Genomic DNA, 18611 nt, shown 5'->3' on the forward strand with positions numbered 1-18611 from the left:
GTTGACCCTCATCTACCATCCCCCCCACCCTCTTACCCTCTGGTAACCACTAAGTTATTGTCTGTCTATGAGTTTTTGTTTCTTTATTTGCTTGTCTTGTTCCTTTTTTGCTTTCAGTTTTATATCCCACATATGAGTGAAGTCATATGGTTCTCAACTTTTTTCTGTTTGATTTATTTTACTTAGCATAATAATTTCAAGATCCATCCATGTTATCACAAATGGCAGTATTTCATCTTTTCTTATGGCAGAGTAGTATTCCATTGTGTATATGTGCCACATCCCTTGCTCTCAGTTATCCCAAGACATCACTACTTTCCTTATACTTCTAACACCTAGAGAATAAATGTCCCACAACCTAGGACTTGGCCTCAGGTAGCAGAACACAGAACCATTCAAGACTAATTCTGTTGATTTCCCTCCAAATCTTCTCTATCCATGAATCAAGAAAATAGTTTTCCAAAAAGTAGAAATAAAGAACAAGTTCTGACTCATTTTGGTTTTCTTCTGTTTTTGTTTATAATGTTTTCTGTTTATGCATTTTCAACACATTACGTGGTAAACATTTTATTCAACTTAAAATGTCTATAAGATTAGGAAACTCAAAGGATCTTTATCAGCTTCTCTGCTCTTTCATCCAATGTGTGTGGCAAAGGATACTCTGTAGTGAATGGGGAGGTGGTAAGGGGAGCAAGGAAATAGGACCGAGGTGAATATTCCATTAATATTTCAAAATACTATTCTACACATACTTATTTCCTTTTATTTTTTAAGAAATGTATTATAATCCTATCAGAGAACATTATAATGGTCAATTTAGAGATGATAAAATTGAGGCTTATTGATTCTGGCTAAATTTCCTGAATTCAGGTCCAGCCAAATCTCAATTTTACCACTTCTTTGAAGGGGGAAATCCTCTAAGTAAGTGTTATCAAAGCACTCTACACTATGGCTATATTGGCAGTGGATACCTGAGTTCTAAAATGAAGATGAATATAATAAAAATTTTCAGATCAAATAATTAATAAAGATGAGAATGGAAAAACCCAAGAGCGATGAAATATTTAACATATATTTAACGCTCTAATCCCAAATATCAAACATAGTAGAACTATAGCACAAAAATGTACATATTTAATATGGATATTTTACTATTAACTATATGAGTAAAACCCCAACACTTTATCATCAGAAATAAAATACATCAGTTACTTGATAAAGTAAGTATGCTTTTCATCCCACTTATAAATTCACTGAATTGTGTTTCTGTGAATGTCAGATACATAATCTGTTTTAGAACTTTATTCTTTTTTTTAATTAAAGTTTTTTGGGGTAACAATTTTTAGCAAAGTTACATAGGATTCAGGTGTACAATTCTGTAATACATCACTATATATCACATTGTATGTTCACCACCCAGAGTCACTTCTCTTTCCATCACCATATATTTGATCCCTTTTACCCTCATCTACGACCCCTCTCCCCCTTAATCTATTCTAACTAAGTCTTTTACTGACTTTTATTTGAATGGTTCAATAATACCCAAACTAAAATTAAATAATTACATTTAATATTATGGATAATTAATAAATGGAAATGGTAGTGGTGTCAGATATATTATTCAATGTGATGTAGATTTGGAGGTGTATCAGGGGACATCAATTAAAAATACACATTTAACATTCAGATTTTGAAAATTAGATACTGTGTGCAAAGTATAAGGATTATGAGTGAAAAAAATTGTCAGTGATTTTTTTCTTTTCAAGTATTCAAATATTCCGTGAAATTTTGTGATATTTGTTTAAAAACAAGAAAAATGCAGAGATTTCTTTAAAATATGTATACTCAAAACCTTATCCCTCCAGGGATTTTAAGAAGATGTCCAAGAGGTCCACAGTTGGTTTTGTGAGTGAAAAAAAAGGAAAAAGAAAAAAAAAAGAAAGAAAAACATTTGAGAGTGTTCAAATCAGTTATTCTAAATGCTGGCTCTAGTCCTTCTACATCACTTTTAAGTCAAGTTCAACTTCACTACTGAGAGAAGGCTGATATCCAAAGATCAAACTGATGTGGTTGTGTCTGCACAACAGCCTTGGCTCTATTGCCTCAGAGAAAACTCGTTGCTCTGGATGATGGTTCATGTGAGCCAAGAGCTCTTGTCCTGAAGTCGTGTGGTCAAGGGTAACACAGGCAGTTGCAACCCTAGAGCAGAGCACTTACATAAAAAGACCAACTCAGAGATTCTACCTCTTCTCACACTAGCGCTTTTATGATTAGATTCTACTTTCTGTATTCTGCCTTCTCTGGCTCTTATTTTATTTTGAAGATTTTTTCTTTTTCCTATGTCTGATCTTATTTATTTGTTACTTTTTAAAAATCTCATTTTTGACTGGACTCAGAGGTAGAAGCTCTCAGAGAGAGCAGCCTGCATCTTTTGGCAATTTGTTCCTAGTGTTTCTCTTTTGCCTCCTTCATTCTCTTGGCCAAAAGGTTAGCATATTCTGCAGCCTCTTCCTTATTTTTCTTAGTACGCTGTTTCTTCAGAGCAATACGCTGACATCTGTGTTACAGGTCACGTGGAGTAACAGGACGCTGAATCTTGGGTGTTTTGGTCCCAGGTTTCTTACCTTCTTTGTTTAGGGGCTTTCTCACAACATACTGACGGACATCATCTTCTTTAGAGATACTGAAAAGTTTGCGATTCTATTAGCGCCTTTGCGCCCCCAGCAACGAGGCACAGCTGTATCAGTGAGACCAGGAATCTCTCTCTCCCCTTTTTTCATGACGACCAAGTTGAGAACACTCAGACTGGCATCCATAATTCAACCCCAAACAGATTTTTGCTTTCTCCTCCAGTTCTCCTTGGTCTATCACAGGAATGCCCCTTACTCAGGAGCAGGCGGACACAACCATGGGTCAAGACACCCCGCTTCCTGGGGAAACCTTGTTTGTCATTCCCACCACTGATTCAAACCACATACCCCTTCGATTCTTCATCAGCAGCAACTTCTGTGAGCACATGCTTCTCATAAAATATACGAAATTTGCGTCATCTTCCACTCCAATGAGTTTCTGGCAAACAGTGGCTGGGAAAGAGATGTTTAGCTTCATCCTGAAGTAGCCGACGACCTTGGAGTCTCCACAAGAAACAGCTTGAAGATGATTTTGAAACTACCTCCCAGCTGTCATTTTTGCAGATACATTATCAAAATACGTTTTTTCTCTCAAAATTTATATAATTAACCTTTAATCACATTTGTGTTGTGTATCACCCCTCATTTAATTTTTCTTCCTCAGACTAATGTCATTAATTGTGTAGACATTTTCTTTAGCTAGTAGAGGTCAGTTGATGTAGGAAATGCCTTAATTCTTCATTTTAATTAATTTCTAGAAGTGTAAAGAGTACTTTGAAATTTTTCAAGTTTACAAAATTTTTACTGTGCACATCTGGAAGTTTGCAATATTCATGATTTTCATTTAAGCTCTCTCATCTCCACAAGATAGGGACTCTTTATTGAGAGATACAGGCTCAGTTTGTAGAAATATTTTTATAAAACTCCATCATTAATATTGAAAGTATATAAGATTTAAGCAAGTAAACTTATCATGATCTACTTTTCATGTGCATCATAAAAGGAAACAACATAGGACTCTGTTAGTAAATCATTATACAAATGAGATATAATTGATGTCAACAAATAGAGTTTCATAGAGTCAAAAAATAAATAATGCAGAAATCATTCTAAAAACCCATTTTGGCCTTTTTTGAAATAGCAAGGAATTTTATTTATATCCACCTGCTTCTTTGGTTTTAGGTGATTAATGTTATCTTTTAGTGCATTATGTATGTGTGTGTGCTTTTTTTGTTTGTTTTTTAATTTTTTTACTATTAAAGATTGTTCTGTTTTTCTCTTAGGCTTGAATCACCAACCAGGTCCTTGATAATGGAGGCTCCTCGAGGGGTCCAGGTGAGTGCAGCTGCAGGGGATTTCAAGGCCACCTGCAGGAAGGAGCTCCATTTGCAGTCTACAGAGGGGGAGGTGAGTTCTCCTGGGTAGAGAATGACCTTTACTGCCAAGGGTCGTTCCTCTCAAAGTACACGCATATGGTCCAGGTGAGACATAAAGAACTGCTTCATAAGAGAGCTTAAATTATGAAAATTTTAATACGTCTTTTCAAATATGAAATTTGGTAAACCTAATGTTAAGTTCTTAAGTTGAAGCTCTACTTTCTACTGAAAGATATTCATTCATATGCCAATTATAAATGGGGCATCTACACTCCTGTAGTTTCAAAATTGGCAGATAAACAAGATAAATATCAAGATAATATGAAGAATGAAGGTAATCTTTGTTTTCTTTATTCTACTTTGATCTTAAAACGTTCTCTCAGAAAAGCACCTTGAATGTTTGTTTGTTCCTGTAAAGACAGTGCCTGTTTTTTTAAATAAAAACAAATCAAAAGTTTACTGGTTACTCCTATTGTTACTGCCGAGATAGACATACTCAATAGCTTTCTTTCATGTCACGTTATTTGCCCCAAGAATCTCCTTTAAGTCTGTTGTCAATCCCTTAAAGATCCTCTGCTTTTTTCACTTCCTGCTCTAAAGAACCCTTTGCATTGAGTCTTCTACTCTTTCACTCTAAGGACATATTCATTTCATTTACATTACTTGCTGTATACATTGTGATTGTTGTGTCTGATAAATCACATTTTGGTCAATTCTGAAAATTACTCAGCATTATGTCTTTAAATATTACCTCTCCCCATTTTCTCTGTGACCTTTTTCTATAACTCTGAAGAAATACCAAGTCTATTCATTCTTATACTCTCCAGAGCTCTTAAACTCTCCTTCTTACTTTCTATTTCTTTGTCTCCCTGTGCCTCACTCTTCTCATTTATTCAGATCTACATGTCCAGGTTCCTGTTCAGTATATAATCTCTTATTTAATCCCTACATTGAGCTCTTAATTTTAGTAATTATGTTGTTCATTTCTAGGATTTTCATATGTCATTGTTTTTCAAATCTGCCTGGACATCTTGATAGTTGTTCTTTTGTTTGCTTGTTTATTTTTATTTCTAAAATATTTTTTATTTTTATTATAAAGGCTTATACATAAAACATATTCTATTCTATATAATTTGACTGTAATTCCTAAAATCTCTGAAGGTCTAAATCTGTTGGATTGCTGTTTCTCCCAACTAATTCTCTTAGTATTTTCTTCCTTATTATGCTTATTTATTTTTTTATTATGAATTTACAAAGTGCAACTTGAGAAAAAAAGAATGGAAGGATAATTTGAGATAGATGCTCTGGAGCATTCTATATATCTTCAGATGAAAAGATGAGAGGATACATTAATTGAGTCAAAAGAGGATATTCTTTTTTACCTTTACCTTTATGCCATTATCTCAATTGTTGAGTCGAGATAAATTTTAATTATATATTTTGCTTCTCTTTTGTACACAAAGTTATTGACAGGACCATATTAGCATGTTAGTGAATTTTACAATTAAATTATTTAGGAATATGTTTTAAAATATTTTATATCCATGTTTTATAGTAAATATGTCCATGTTACATTTTAGGATGTCTTTCCTCTACAGTTACAAACTACAATACTTTGTTTACCACGTCAAGACAGAAATCCTTCAAAATACCTCACATCTCTTCTTAACAGTTGCTTTTATCATGCTAACCATTTCATTCAAATTATTCATAGTGAATCATCTCATAATGAATATTAGCGGTTATTAACTTCTGTGCCACTCCTATTTATGAACCGTTTTACTTACGTTATTTTCATTCATAGTATCAACAAAATCCTTGGATTCAGTTACAGATCAGCATTTAACTGTGAATTGAATATTATGCTATAAATAAATTATTATTATGCTATAAATAAATCATAGCAAGAGGTTTTCAGATGTGGTCTATTTTTATATTAATGAAACAAAGACATAGAAAAGCACAGCATTTTATATTAGAATAAATAGCGTGCAATTTTCCTACAAAGAAGTGTGAAATGATGTAAAATGTTTCTCTTTGTTTTATTGACTATGCCACAGAAAGACAGATTGATCATTTACTAAACAATATAGAAAGATGCAAAGTCCTTACCTTTATATTGTTTTTAAACTAATTGTAACCAAAACAAGCATAGTATTGAGACAACAAAAATTATAGATTAAATGTGTAAGCATGAAATTGCACACAAAATCCTGCACTGCAGAAGATTCAGTTATTTCAGACATAGTGTTAGAGGAATTTCAAATTCAGCTCTGAAGACAACATGAATCATAATTGTAAGAACATTGAAAGTGTTATAATAGCATATGCAATGCAGTAACATAATAACATATCTTACAAGATCACCAGTGCAGGAGAAAACATTTTTTTTTTTTCAAATTGATTAAGATTGTCTCCTACAGTGATAGGTCTGATTTCAACATGTAAGAATGGGATAAATGAATTCTTGGTGGAAAGAAGACAATAGGCCGTGAGTTAAAACCTCAGGGGTGTAATTCTGAATACCAGGAAGAGTTTCAAAAACAAATGGATTATATAGTTTATAGGGCAATGTAAGATAGAAATATCAATTTTAGAAGTTGGAAAATGAGCAGTATTATAGTAACTGCATTAGCAGAAAGAAATAGAACTAGATAAGGGCAAACCTGTCCATGCTGCAGAAGCCTGGAGAGGCTGAGCAATGTTGGGTTGGAAAAAAAATCAATATATATTGCCCCTTTTCACCTCCTGACTTATTTTCTATCTCAAGCAAAAAATATATAATTTTCTCTTTTTAAAGACCCCATTCATTTTAATTTATCTATTAATAAAATCGACCTCCCTTATATGTGTGAGGCTACAGTCTGGATCGCAGAAATTTATGGAATTAAGTATTGTCATACAGCTAAATATCGTCTAGAGCAACCCCTAAATGGATAGGAGAGCTGCAGCGCACTTCTATAGCTAAGCTGAAGCAGGCCACACAACATAAAGTTGAAGGCTAACGCCACTGATAAGGCCTCCACATCTGTGCTTGATATGTAAGGCTGCCACTTGCATACCTTCCTTTATAAAAACAGCTACCCTCTGCATTTACTCATTCAGGCAACACCAACAGAAAGACAGTCAGCTTCAAATTATAAAAACCAGTGATATGTCCTGGTGTCAGCAAGCTTCTGCAAACCACCAGGGCTAATGAGTAAAATTTATTTGCTTACTAATAAATGAACCATTCACACTATCTTATAGTCATTTGATCAATACCATATTAGTCTCCTTATCCACATGTTCTTTATCTTTCCATGCCCCACTCTTTATTGTCTACATCTCAAGATGTCTTGGACAAAATACCAGTACCTCACATTTCTTCAGAGTGAACTCACCTCCAACTAGGCAGACCTAAACTTCACAGTCCCAGAGCTTGACCCTATAATATTTTTTTTGGCATTTTTAAAGGTTGAGAATGTATGCTGTCTGCAAGCATGCTAGCTCCTAAAAAGAAGTGAGGAAAGGGAGATGAGCTCTGCAAGCCCAATTCCTCTCAGATTCAAGTAAGGAGAGTCATCCCTCCTCCCCTGTGGAGAAATAAGTGACAGTGCAAAGTGTGTTACAATGTGTTACATGCATTGATGTCCCTCAACATGGAAACAGAGTCAGAAGAAATGAGGCCCAGCATCTATATGCAAAAATGTAGTGTCATTTTATTTTGCTTGCTTTGTGCATTTCTAAATTTTATATCAGATAAACACATCTCCTTATTAAAATAATTAAAATAGAAGCCTTTTTTTTTTTTTCTCTTTGCTTTCCTGTCACTCAACCCAGGAGTAATCATGGTGTAATACTTTTTAACATTTGTCACCTACAAACAAAAGCTTCAGTGATGCTTTATTAACTTCAAGTACTGTTGGTAAATTCAGTCATTCACTTTCTTATAATCTATTTGTTTATTCAACAGCTATTTGTATTATATGGAAGCTGTATGTGCAGGGTCAAACACTGTGAATAAAATTCAGGAGTGGTTCCACCTTCAAGGAGGACATAGGTTAGTAAAGAAAGAAGATACAAATATTACTATAAAATAACATATTAAGTGATCAGCAAAATCAGATATGAAAACCAATAAAGTGCTATGGGAGAACCAAATAGAATCTTTCCATCTTGGAGCATTAAGGAAAGGTCGATAGAGAATGAAATGGATGAACTGGATTTTGGTGGAGGCTAACATTTTTACCCAACACGTGTTCAAAGTGAAGGAAGAGCATTATTCCACACAATATGCAATTGCGTAATTCTATGCACTGTTCTGTATCTGTGAACCAAAGAGAGATCTTACTTTTAAGTAAGAGAAACAGACAATAAGTGAACAAATACGATCAATATTAGGAAGGGATTGTTACTACAGGGAAGTAAAACTATCAAAGATAAATTAATGAATGGATTAGTGTTATTTTAATAGCATGGTTAGGAAAGTCCTTTCTGAGAACATGACCTTTAGTAGAGATTTGAGCAAACATGTTCACATCAAAATTAATCTAAAATATACATGTCCATAGTATAGGAATCCTTTTTCTGATTCATCCGAGTATGCAATTGGTTCCTGTGTCTCAAAATCTAAAAAGTATAAAAAAGGGGAACAATGGAAATCTCCTCCCATGGCTGTTCTCTAACCACATAGTTAATATCTATTCCCTCTTGTAAATATCTGGAGAAAAGTATAGCAGGCTAAAGAAGTAGGGAATAAAAAAGTCCTGAAGCCAAAGTTCTTTTGGCATATTTGAGACAATGCAACAGCTGGAGCAAGAAGAATATAGAAAATGATGTTAGAGAGATAGGCCAGATCACATAGGGCTTGTGGGCCTTGGAAAGGAATTGAGATTCACGTTAACAGTGATGGCATGGCATTAGAGAATATTGAACACTGGAGTGGCATGATTTGATTTGCATTTCTTAAAACTTTAGCAGTATATAAAACAGACTATAAGAGGATAAGAATGGCAGCTGGGTAGGCTACTTAGAGGCCTATTACATGAGTCCTAATAAGAAATTAATAAGATTTGGATGTGGGTAAATATGTAGAAAATGGTGTATTCTCTGATTCTCCTGTCAATTGATAGATGCTTTTAGGCAGCAATTAGCTACATAACTCTAGAATGAAAGAATAGCTAACGAGAGTTGTTTCTTCACTCATTCAAATTCATGATCCAATGTTTCTTTCTTTGGAACTTTCCCCATGCGTGTCAAAGCCACGCGATCACTTTCCCTGACAGTGTTGAGTCCATGATTTGGAGTCAGTGAAATACTTTTGCAAGTTAGAAGACCCGGCAAAGTAGGTGTTGAATACAAGCAATATGTTTCACGGAGACTTTAAACCTGATTATATCTACAATTATTTGTTACTAATCCTGCTGATTATCTGCCTAGTCAAACTTTTTTAGACTGTCAACGTGATTTTACAAGTATTTTAAAGATTAGGTCAGAGAGTCCTTTTTTTTTAAATTAAGTTCTCATCACTTCAGTAATGTCATCTCCATGAATATCCTCCTCCCCCATGCATGCCATTGCAGATGTCTGGAAGCTTCCTTTTTGTGGTTCATTACTGTAGAAGCTTTGGAGTTCTTTGTACATTCTATGGACTAGGCATGATTAAGTTAAATTGAGAGACTGTCAAACTCATTAATTTTCTGGGGTGTTTGAATAAGTGGGTTGGCCTATTAAGCAGATTGTACAATATTGCTTTTCAGACTGAGGGCTTTCCGTCAGAATGCACCAAGTCTCAAAGGAGAAGATAGCTATAGAGTTTGGGGGCTACACCGTAGGAATGTCATTTGTTTGTTCAACAAAGCATGGCAGCTAAACCAATAAAATTGTTTGTTGTGTAGTCTTTCTTATTAGACCATGTTGTAAAGCCCTGAGGAATATAGACTGCTAAAATGAATTCAAATGTAATTTTTCCCCTTAGATATTTTTGAATGCGGATACAATTCGGCTGGGAAATCTGCCGACCGGCTCTTTCTCATCTTCACCCAGCTCCTCAAATGCTCAACAGACAGTGTATGAATTGTGTGTCTGCCCCAATGGCAAACTTTACCTTTCTCCAGCAGGAGTAGGTTCCACTTGTCAGTCCAGTAGCAACATCTGCTTATGGAGCTGAAGTGACTGATTTCTCCTCACACCAGAATAGCCTTTTGTTCCTGTCCGTCTGCTTCACAGTTCTGCTCGGTTTCCCTTGTGATCAGTCCAGAGCTTCTTCAAATGGTCCACAGAGCAACTTCTTCCAGCCTAAGCAGGGATTTGCTGACACCTTCTCTTGTGATTTCCTGTACCACTCCACACACTGTGTGACTGACACAACTGTGGAAAAATCATCTTCAGCAGGAAAACTGGATCATAACTTTTGCTCAAAAGGGAGAAAAACATAGGTGCCTTTGCTACATGAAGTGAAGCACACAGTTTTAGATTTTTGCAGGACCTGGATATGAACTGCACATATACACATGACATAGATGAAATTCCCAGTATCCAATGGCGAGATGAAATGGTTAACCCTGTAAGAAAACTAATTCTACAGTCTGAAAGCACAATTTTCCATTCGTCTTTTTTGGATGTAAACTTTTTTCCCCGAATTTTAAAATTTTAAAGCATTACGTAATGCTTGCTTTACTAAAAATTAAATTCAATACATGGTTTTTAACAAAACAAAACAAGACAAAATCCCACCCTGAGTTTGATTTGTTTCTTTAAATTCAATGTGTTGTTACTCTTTGTCTACTAAGTCTAGAATTTTGTACATTAGGTAATTTTGAAAGCACTCAGCAATATAATCTTTACAGAATTAACAAAATGCCATTATACTGTCATTTGTCAGATCTGAATGGCCTTATATAGTATTTACTTGGCTATTGCATGTGACGTATTTACTTTTAACAAAACATCAAATTTACTGCAATATAAGGTAGGTTTAAGAGGGACATACAGGTGGTGTGGAATCCACATACTCTTCTTTACACCTAGGTTCTAATAGGACAATTTTTGTTTGCTCCATTCACTTTATACTTGACTCTGACTGCTAAATTTGAGACATCTTCTAAATAAATAAATACTAATGTGATACATAATGCTGAGAATGGATTCACTTTCCATTGGAATATCTTCTTCAGAATTATATCTATGTATTTTTAATTGGAGGTTAAGATTTAAGGATGGTAGAAATTAAATTAAAAATTCCTGCTTAAACAGTAAAAAAATACAAATACCAACAAACATGTTGAAAATGTGTTTACTCCATTAGAGTCACATTTTAAGGAATTTGTCACATTTTCTTCTGACTCTTAACATTTAGTTACCTTTATCAGACTGTTAAACTACCCTAATATCAGAAATCATAGTTCCTTTCATTCTCCACTGCTTATTTTTGTAAATTAGCTTCTAATAAATAACTCCAGAATACTGTAGATTTGTTTATCACAGCACTCCTTAACTCAAATTCTTGAAACTTACAGAATCCAAGAATGTGAAATTGTATTAAATATTTTCTATTATGGGAAGATGACTTGATTACTATAAGGTAAGTCCTTAATTTTCACATGTTAATCTATCAATCATCCCCTCCCTTCCCATACACACTATCACAGGTGTATGGAAGCTTCATTTTGGGGGCCCATGATTGTCAAAAGTTTGGAGTTCAGGCCTCTACAGCACAAGGTGTAGCGGGAGTTTGGAACTTGTTGAAGTTATTTGAATAGTGAAAATAGGAAAATTGGGCAATGTAAGCAACAAAGTGAAACATTTGGCCAGGAGTATCTTGTTTGGATAACCCATCATATTGAATAATTGAAAAAAGCTCCATTTTACTAAATTCATTCCATACTCAGTAGAAGAGTCAGAAAGCTAGTGCAGTTTTACGACTTTTAAAATAGAACTTTACTTGTGTTCGGGGCTTATTGTATAAAACTTTAAATCAATACTGGAGTAAGAATTAAGATATGCAATTACTTAAAAGTCATATCATAAGACAAGAGTTCCACATAATTAAGTTCAAACATTAGAATGTAACTTGAGAAATTCTCACATTGTTTTTCGAGAAATACTACTGCAAAATATAATGCAAGAAAGTTTGAGAAATTATGGGTGCTAATCACTGTGTTATGAACTTTTCAGGAAAACACTATGTGTTAATTTGAGTCATATTCAAGTTCAAAATATCCCTAAATTGAAACAATTAGAAAGTTTATTAATCAAATGGATCCAATTATTTTTATTAGTAATTAGCTCTGTTTCTAATCTCAACTCTGTCTTTTATTAATCAGTGAGCTGATTTAGTATGGAAATATCTTTAGGCTTCAGCTTAACTTTACAACAAAACTATTGAATCTAATGGTCTGTTGAGATTCCTTCCAGATCGAATATGTTCTAATTCCAAGAGCAAATATTATAGGAAATGGAAGGGGCCACTGAAATTTTGAATTATACATCATAAAAGGAGGAAAGATGAAAAGTGTAAAAACCAAATTCAGTGAGTGGCTGTCAAATTTTGAATTCAAATACATTCTGAAACATTATATAAATTAAAAAATATATATATTAGTTAAGAAATTGAGACTACCTTTAGATGATGTAAAAAATATCTGTTCAATTTAGTAGAAAATAAATAGTGATACCGATGGCTTTCCTATGCAACACTAAATAATTTGTTTAAATTACTTGACTGGCTATTTTAGATTTCTTTGTATCTAAGTATAGACGCTGCCTCAAGGTTTGAGTTTCTATTGAAGATATAGGAGATTGCTCCTAAATGTCCTTAACTTTCTCATAAAAGAAGGCTCGATTCTTTCTTCACAGAGTTCCCTTCATTATAGACTACCCAAACAGATCATTATCTGTTTCACCAGTACCGTTTTTACATCACAACAAATATAAATGTAGTGCAGTTCATTTAGATGCAAATTTCATTTTTCCTAAATCAAACTCAGAAAAAAAATTATTTGAAGTGCATCAAATGGACCTGAAATTTTATATTCAGTTTAGCTGGAGAAGGCAGGAAGGGGAGAGGGGGAAAAGGCAAGGAGACAAGCAGGAAAGGTAGAAGGAAGGAAGGGGACTGACAGTATTCCTAGCATTTAAATTCTTAGGAATGAACAAACTGAGTATTTGAGTTCAGTTTATTGTGGTCAAAAGGAGAAAAGCAAAGGTGACACATATTTTTTTTTTCTTTCAGAATATTTCAGTAAAACACTTCAAAAAAAAAAAAAAAATCTACTTCCAAATGTCCTGTTTCTTTTGCTCAAGCTCTACATTTTTTTTACCCTATACTTCTTTGTCTTATTTTTTTGTTCTTATTTTGTTATGAACCACAAACTCTATAATTTGATACAAAGTTATTTATCTAAGGATTTAAGATAATTTTACATTAACCAGAAAATCTTAGATTTCAGTACTCAAAATCTCTGATAATGGAGCCAGGAGTTCCAATTCTAGTTCTGCCAGTACCTACTTATGTGATCCTTAGGAAATATACTTAATTATCTTGGCCAGAGCTTCCATACTTATCTGTGAAAGGGATACCTCAAAGTAAGTTTTTAATGGTTATTTCCATCTCTAAAGGTCACTGCTTAACTTAAGACTCCACACTCTTTAGTTCAGTAACTCAGTCTGAACTAGCATTATTATTAATCTCCTTCTGTACCTCAACATGTTGCTTACAAATGTTGAAATGCACATCTTTCCACCATCCTACTCCCTACTCCTTTTACTATATTCCCTTTCTTTCTCTTACCATTTGAACAATTAATGTTGAACAACACCATGCTTCATTGATGGGATTCAGTAATTTGGTTGTCATTAAAAAGGAAAAGAATGTATTTGTGTCTAGGAAATTAATGATTAGGAAATGAATGGAAATATTTGCCGAATATTAATACCCCATTGATCATTCTATTATTACTTATTCATCAAACTAAAAAGCATTGGTCTTTTGAAAAAAGGTAATTTGATCCCAAACGTCAATTGCTGAATATTTATAACATGTCTTGCCATTCAAAATTCCTACACATTCTGCCATCTGAATTGTTCAGTTGGACAGTGCCTCATTTCATAAAACTAGTTTTAGATACAATAAAACACCTAATGAATGAATGCAAAAATGGTATCTCTGTATGAGGCAGCAATAGTAGATTATTGCAATAGCAATAGTAGATTTTTGCAATAGTAGATTTTGCAATAGAGATACCATTGCAAAAATGGTATCACTGTCTGAGGGCTGGAGTTATTAATGCATTTAAGAGCTAAATTTTATAGCAGGTAATGTCAATATTATAATATTAAATTATTGAAGTAGTTGAAGATATTTAAGGGCCGAATTCTCTAGACAGCCATCAAAGCAAAATTCACATTTGACTTTCATGTTAGTGAGGTCTTGTCACCTTATTCTCTCAATAGCTTTGGTCTAATTAAAATTGCTCATGTGACCATGTTTAAAGATACTTGGAGAAATTATGTTCTCTATGTACTCTCATATACTAATGATTATTGCAAAATATCATTATCACAAAGTAAAATAATGTTGTATTTTTATTATTTTAAAACAATCATAAACTAACAAATGACCTCATTGAACAGTTATTCATATTGTTTTATACTGCAGTTCATTAGTTGTTTAAATATCAAAGACCAAAGACTGGGATTTCTATTATATTTCATTATAAAACACTGCTGCTTCTATGAATTTATTCAAATGAATAGGAGGGCTTATAATTATAATAAGATGTAGGAAATATCTGCCTTGCTGGATTCTGAGCTGTGCATCATTAATTAATGCTTTTGTTTTAGAAGGAAAACTTGGTTAGTGTAGCCCCTTTCCTTTTATACATATATAACAAAATCCTTGATATTTATAAAATCAGTATATAAAGACTATATCCCAAAATGGGCCCAGGATGGATTTATTCAGCTAAGTTAAAACTTTCATTGCTTGCCTAAAGTTCTTTGGAGTTATAATTAACTTGAAATACTTTTAAAACCACAGGGCTATTTCTTAAGTGTTGATTGAAGTGGTTCCACTCTTTGAGAAAGTCAATGAGAAACATCAAAGGAAATGAGGTATAATGAACTGTGATTCTTTTTGTTTTTGCAGTCTTAATATCTCATTTGTCTATTTATAAATAAAAGACAAACAGGGTTAAAGTGCAAGGACGTTAACAATGGAGATGTGGAATTTTGAGTTTGAGTGTCTCGTTATTTATAAAATTCTTTAAACCAGGTCCACTGTTCATTTATTTTGTTTTGTAATTTTCATGTAAATGTTTCCTTGTGTGTGTATATATATGTATATATGTATATATATATATATATATATATATATATATATATATATATATGAAAAATGGAACTATTTTCTTACACATACTATGCAATATGTTTGTAAAATTGCAATATTACCAAAATTACAAAAGCTGTGCTTTTGTACTCTATCTTGCTTTATGTAAAATCTTTTTCTATTTAAACGGACTATTGGTTCCATAAACTGTAGATAACATATCTATTCAAATATCAGTCTATTGTATCTTTTATTTAGTTTGGGGTAGAGTGGGCTGTTTTCTTTGGGGAGAAAATGCAGCAAAGTTTGGCAGTGGAAACTTTTTTTTTCCTCAGAAAATGAGACCTTTGAAGCATGCAATGAGCTCATATAATTTAAGATCTCTCGTGAATTCTTGTATTTTGTCCTAACTTTGGTGCTACTGTATAACCATGATTAAATGTGATAGTCAAAACAAAGAAGATCAAAACTCATATGCTATCATTTCATTTATTTTATAGAGAGAAATTGTGAAGTGGAGGGAAAGGAGTATGAGTAGTGAGTACAAACCCTTTTCAATTATGTTTTAAATATCAATTATATTTGGATATATACTTTTAAAAACTTAGTTTAATCTATGTAGTTAGACTGGGTAAAGATACTTCTCTCATGAAAAACTGAATATATGTTCTTCTTAAACCTATGGTCAGTGAAGCTAAAGAATTCAAATTGATTTAAAAGTCACAGTCAATACATTTTACCACACAATTAGCTAATAGTTTATTCATTCTGACATCTCTCTGACTTTATTTTGGACATAACACTAAAAGAATGTCATTTGCTCAAACACACACCCGTACATAGACATATATCATGACACATAAATACACATAGGCCTGCAACAGTGAATATAAACACATACTGATTGGCATTTACTTACATGATATTGTATTTCATCATTCCCTTGTTACATTCAAAACATCAAGAACCAGCACAGTTCAAGACTATAACCTGGATTTTATTACCTTTTAGAGACAGAATTCCCAATCTAATAACTTACATCTTTTGAAAGTGACATTATTCCTCAGAGGTTCCAAAATAGCAGCAGTATCCATTGGAAGATTTTTTGTTTTGTTTTTGTTAAGTCACTATTGTTTTTTCTTTGCTGCCCAAATATCTATATACACTAGTCCAGATATAAGAAAAAAGAAGAAGAAGAAGAAGAAGAAGAAGAAGAAGAAGAAGAAGAAGAAGAAGAAGAAGAAGAAGAAGAAGAAGAAGAAGAAACCAGAATCATTTACACTTCTCACAAAAGCTTTCAGATGTTTATTCTAAATTGAAAATAAATGAGTGCTTTTGGTGAATCATATATATTCTGTGACTTTATTTAATCTACAACAAAATTTTGGATGGTTCTAATAAGGAACCAGACATATGCATACTATTTCCAGTAAATCCTAAGACCATTTACCAACCAATGCAATGCCTGCTTTTTGGTAAACTCTTTTTTTCTTATTAAGTGGGGTTATTGGAGAAAAGAGGTTGTGGAAGTGGGTGGAAGCCAGATAATTCCAATGAAACATTATATTAGTGTTTTCACAGCTTTAGTTTATCACTAAAGGAACAGCTACAGAAAATAACACTTTTGTGAACTGTAAATGTTGCTGTAGCTTCTTCTAATTATCAGGTAAAAGATTACCCTATTTCTGTGTCACATGACAAATTTTAGAGGGAAGGTACTTTTTTTTTTACATTTGTATTTTCTTATTAATAAGAAATAATACTTGCCATGAAAGTAAGATTTATGGTAATGGAAAATCTTTCTTTATAGTATCCACTCGTGATTTTAAAAATCAAATGTATTCTACTCATTAAAAGAAATATATTTTAACTCACAAAAAGGAATTACTTGAAATTCTTGAAAGTACAAATTGCTGCCCTGATTTTTCATCATTAAAAGGAATGCCATTTATACTAAAAGGAGAAAGACTATGTAATAAAAGAAAGAATTAATGGCAGACTACAAATGTATACTAAAATTTTTCTCAGAAATAGTACAATCCACTCATTTTTATTTTACCAGTGGTGGATATAAATTATGAAAATCAAATGAATACATTGGCTTGGTTCAGAAGCAATGCTTAGTATCTTACATGTTATAAATATAAGATTAAATTACTTTCATAGGTATAGATGATGTAATACAGAATTGTACACCTGAAATCTATGTAATTTTACTAACAATTGTCACCCCAATAAATTTAAAAAATAAATTTAAAAAAAATTACTTTCACAGGTATGTTTTAGCTGATGTAATCACATTTTCTAGTCACTAATCATTTTTTTATAATAGTATCATCTGTTTCCAGAAAGAATATTAGATTTCTGATAATATGGAGTGAATCTTTATCAAAAATGAAAATAAAGGAAAACCATAGAGAAGAAGGAACTAAAATGTTTATTACTGAAAGAAAACTAATTAGTATGTTGAATATCAAAGGTACTTTTATGTTTCCTGAATGCCAAAGATGTAAAGGGAAATGGCATAGGCTACATTATTTGAGAAAAAAAGAATACCACTTCATAATATATAATAATTTTCTTGTGTAAAATATACCACTTCATAATGTAAAAATATTTTATGTTAAATGTAAAGTCTTTATTGCCTAAGTATCTATCCATGGATTAATTAAAAAAAAAAAAACACAGTGCCTTAAAGATTAATTTTATTTTTAAAAATGCTCTTAAATATTAACTGTTAATAATTATAGAAGATAAGATGTTGGAATTGCTTAGTTTGTTCCAATGCATGAGAATATGAATTGATTCATAATTATAAACTATTAAAATATGCATAAATTAACCCAAATGTGTAAAAATTACCCAAAATGTGTAAAATGTGAAACATACATGGAATAGATCTAAAGCATTTGAAAATTTGCCAGGTAGTTTTCAAAATATATAGTATGTGTAGTATATAACAGATAGAGTTTATCTTATTCAATTCATATGGGTTTTATGTAACAGTATCTATCCATGAATTTAGCTTGTAATGTACGAGAGTAACAATTTAGAAATTATTATAAAGTGTCCTTCAATAGATGATTGGATAAAGAAGATGTGGTATATATACACAGTGGAATACTACTCAGCCATAAGAAAAGATAAAATACTGCCATTTGCGGCAACATGGATGGATCTTGAGATTATTATGCTAAGCAAAATAAGTCAGATAGAAAAAGTCAAGAACCATATGACTTCACTCATATGTGAGATATAAAACTGAAAGCAACAAAGAAACAAGGCAAACAAAGA

The 18611-nt window shown here is 32.7% G+C and overlaps 1 protein-coding gene and 1 pseudogene across 2 annotated transcripts in view; one reads left to right on the forward strand and one right to left on the reverse strand.

The window, feature by feature from the left end:
- SGCZ (sarcoglycan zeta) overlaps window positions 1-11457 on the forward strand; it is an 804816-nt gene extending 793359 nt beyond the window's left edge. For both annotated transcript variants that reach the window (XM_074329720.2, XM_074329721.2), the window contains 2 exons: window positions 3914-4037; window positions 9966-11457. In XM_074329720.2, coding sequence (XP_074185821.1) covers window positions 3914-4037; window positions 9966-10157 — 316 coding nt within the window. In that variant the 3' untranslated portion in view covers window positions 10158-11457. The remainder of the gene's footprint in view (window positions 1-3913; window positions 4038-9965) is intronic.
- Window positions 2377-3108, reverse strand: LOC141571303 (small ribosomal subunit protein eS6 pseudogene; annotated as a pseudogene).
- Window positions 11458-18611: the final 7154 nt, after the last annotated feature.

The sequence above is a fragment of the Rhinolophus sinicus genome, chromosome 16, assembly GCF_057876585.1.
Source record: "Rhinolophus sinicus isolate RSI-liver-muscle chromosome 16, RSI-T2T, whole genome shotgun sequence".
NCBI classification, from domain to species: Eukaryota; Metazoa; Chordata; class Mammalia; order Chiroptera; family Rhinolophidae; genus Rhinolophus; species Rhinolophus sinicus.